Source organism: Dinoponera quadriceps, unplaced genomic scaffold (assembly GCF_001313825.1).
Source record: "Dinoponera quadriceps isolate SergipeBrazil2010 unplaced genomic scaffold, ASM131382v1 scaffold2723, whole genome shotgun sequence".
NCBI lineage: Eukaryota > Metazoa > Arthropoda > Insecta > Hymenoptera > Formicidae > Dinoponera > Dinoponera quadriceps.
In genome coordinates this window covers 752849-756432 of record NW_014556868.1, presented here as the reverse complement: position 1 = coordinate 756432, position 3584 = coordinate 752849, and the positions used below count along the sequence as shown (strand labels likewise).

The 3584-nt window shown below is 46.7% G+C and overlaps 1 protein-coding gene across 11 annotated transcripts in view; it reads left to right on the top strand.

Annotated features, from left to right (window-relative positions):
* The window catches only part of LOC106748325 (protein sprint), a 165551-nt gene that overhangs the window by 143061 nt on the left and 18906 nt on the right, over positions 1–3584 (top strand). For all 11 annotated transcript variants that reach the window (XM_014626729.1, XM_014626730.1, XM_014626731.1 and 8 more), the window contains one exon: positions 2868–2991. In XM_014626729.1, coding sequence (XP_014482215.1) covers positions 2868–2991 — 124 coding nt within the window. The remainder of the gene's footprint in view (positions 1–2867; positions 2992–3584) is intronic.

Below are 3584 nucleotides of genomic sequence, written 5' to 3'. Positions count from 1 at the left end.
CCCCCCCCGCTCTCCCTTCCCGCCGCCCGTGCCATTGTCATCTCTAGTTTAACCGATAAGCACTCACGTCGGGTCAATTTGATTTTTCCTCGTCTTTTGCTTCTCCTCCTTTTCATATGTACACACATACACAACACACATATATATATATAGGAGAATGAAACTGACTGACGCGGTCTGCTGTCTCACTCTGCGTATAAAGTAAAGGTGTAAAAAAGCTTTGCATTGTATTATGTTATTGAATGTATCGTGTACTTTTTGTACATGCGAATTCTGCGCATCACAATTTTGCAATGCAATGTCATCCTTAATTTTAATCAGTTTCGCAATCATATTTCTTAGGCGGTTCGTGTAAATTGTTCAATCGGTATAAAATAAGCGCGTATCCGTGAGTGAAAGAAAAGTGATGAAATATTCGTGAAGTGTGTTTGCATCGCAGATTTCGAGTCTCGTGGCATCACCTTCCCCGAACATCAGACTGGCTCTTATGTAATTTAATGACGGAATGACGGAACGTGAAAATGACATTTTGTCAATTTGCCGGAAGGACCAATGTTCCCAATAGTTACAAATTGTTCTTGTCACAAATCAAGCAAGTGTCGCGTGTAATGATGCGCACGTAGCGCGCATTGTGTGCTATCGCACGCATATAGAAAAATGAAATCGATTCACGCAGTCCGGCGTGTTTACGCCGCTCGTAGAATTACAAAAGCTGACAGAAAAGAAATTGAATAAAAGCATAGCGATCAGTGACAAAAAGCCAACAATAAATCAAAAACCGTTAGTAACCAAAAAGAAAACAGGAGAAAATTGAAAATACAAGAGGAGCTCGCATCGTATTTCTTTCTTAGTTATTATAACTTCTTGCTTACGACTTATTTAACATTCCTCTCATACAGCTGATAAGTTACGTGCGGTCGAAAAGAAATCGACCTGAAATAGGCACCCCGATACTCCTTGTGCTCTCTGATCAATGTTAATATAATTCTTGCGCCACTCGCGTGAATTATTTAATCGTAATTGACAAACAAGCCAGCCATAAGAAGCCAAACAGCGGGCGTCAGCGCGTAATATCAATCAAATCTCTCGAGAGCACCAAGTCGGCCCGAGTGTGCGCGATCTCGTCTCGCTGAACTTCTGCATTTTCCCTTGGCAATTTTCCCTTGCCCCCTAATAACGAGAACTCTCTCTCTCGTATACCGACTCGTATACCGAGTGTCGCGCGAGCCGGGTGGGGACCACCGGCGGGCTTTGTCCGTCGGTTCTTTCACGGGTGCCTTTCAACCTTCGAGAGCGTAAGAAATGCGCGCGCACTCTCGTGCCCGCATCCACACGACTTCCGGGCTTTCGGGTTAAATTAGACGGAAAAACCGGCATTTCCATCCTCCCATCCGCTCGAGGGTGTCCACCGGTCGGCCTGTCGCGGTCGAAAAGGAATTAAAGGAATAAAAGATTCTGCGATTAGACAGGGAACGCGAAATCGACGTTCTCTCTTTCGCTAAGGCTGGATTTACGCCATCCGTGTGGACGATGAAGCGGGCGAAGCCTCCCCGTCAATCGTCGAATCCGTCGGCAATATTTCTCAATGCTTAAAATAGCTCTCGATAAACTCTGATTTCAAAATGAATCGATGAATAATAATAAGAATTGCCGATACCAATTTTCTGCTCCGCAACGTGCAGTGTTCTACGAAATAATCGAGAAGTTAATCACTTTTGTCTGTGTTAGCTAGATAGAGCAGGTAACGCTTGACTGACAGCAATTTTAAGTTATCAGTTAATTCAATCGGAGATCGGTGAAAATTACCCTTAAGGTAGTTGACTGTCCGTAGAACGCCAGATTTTTAATAGCGATATCAACGAGTTATAAGTTTATTATTTATTGAAAATACCAAATACATTCTTATAATTTTACTTAATTATCTAAGTGATCAGTTTTAATTTTAAGCGCGAAATTAAGATAAATTAAGATATATATACGCAATATCGCAAACATGGCGATATTATTATTTTTTCTTATTCTTCTATTAATGCTTTATTTATACGTCGGTTGAGCTAACAGAGGTGCATATATAATACAGAAAATAGTATATAAATATTTAATCATGTATACATGTGGTACGTGTATATATGATACCACGGACATCACTATGAATTATAAATTTCCCGCGGGTATATCCTCGAAAACTGTCAATAATCTCGAAATTCGCATATAATATCCGCGTATTAATTTTTAACGTCGCGGTAATCTTCCGTCGAAATCCGAAATGTGGTCTCACAGTCAAAAGCCGGAGGAAATTAAAGACGGAAATCGAAATTGAAAATTAACAGGATACAAGAAAACATTATTATTCAATCAGTCTAATAAGCTTCCAATGAGTTCCGCACCGACTCGTTATTTATTAATTAACTTAGAAAAACTGGTCAAGTCGTCGTCTTACCTCTGCCGTGTGTACGAAAGCAGGAGAGAATTTCGACCCTTCCCCCCTCGCCCCCCCCCCCTGATACGGATAGCGCGAATCCAGCCTAACTCGGAGCGAATTCGCGCGCGACCCAGTTGCAGCTACGCGATCGCGGTTGCAGATCGGGCGGGTCGCGACGATTGATCGCGTGCACCGGGCGGTGCATTATCGGGGCGCGTGTGGGCGCCTTCTCGCGTGGGAAAACCAGCGGCGTGCCGCATTTGCGTAACGGCGGCCGCGCCGCGTCGTAAAACCCGTCTCGTAAACCCGCCCGGCCGATATCTAATTGACGCGAGGGGGACGCGGCGAGGGTGAATTTCTTTCCTCGAAGGCGCGCCACCGCGCGCATTGCACGTGCGACTTTTATTAACTCTCGCCCCCCCCCCCCTTCTATCTCGTGTTGCAGGAGCGATGTCTTCCTGGAACCGTACCTGCAGCAGCACGGGACCGTTCAGGTCGTCAGCTCGCCGAGCACGCCGCCGCCGAATCCGCTGCAGCACCGTCAACTTGCGCAGCTACATCATGTACAGGTGAGTCGATCTCTCGCTCGAGCCCCGCCGGGCGAATAGGGGAAAAATTATTGGGAGGAGGGGGGGGGGAGGACAGGGCAAGAGAACAGGCGAATAATGAGGCGGACGATATCGCGTAAGCGACTGCGTAACGTCGTTTGTTCGCACAACGACACCCGCGTCGCAGCAATAATCAGGAGTGCGTGCGCGCACATCAAACAGCAACAGCAGCGAAATGTTGCTGCTGCGCTCGCTAATGATCGCCCGCGAATCGCTCCGCGAACGGAAATAGACCGTCGGGCTAATTGATGGCATTTGCATGCATACGGTAGTAACTGCGCGCCACACCGCAACGAAGTATCGAGTTTAATTAAGCGTTGCCGTAACGTGCAATTTAAATCGCGGCGAACGAGAGGGGGAGGGGGAGGGGGGCTGTATTAAATTTCGCGACGTCGCCCCTGGCCCCCGTCGCGACTCGTGAAAGTTTTTGTTTCTAGAATTACACCGGGACACCGACACGCGCGCAAACACGCACACGGCAACATAATAACGTCACGTGAAAGGTCGGTTTTGTCCGGCGACTCAAAGGGAAAATTGTAATTGCGGGCACGGAC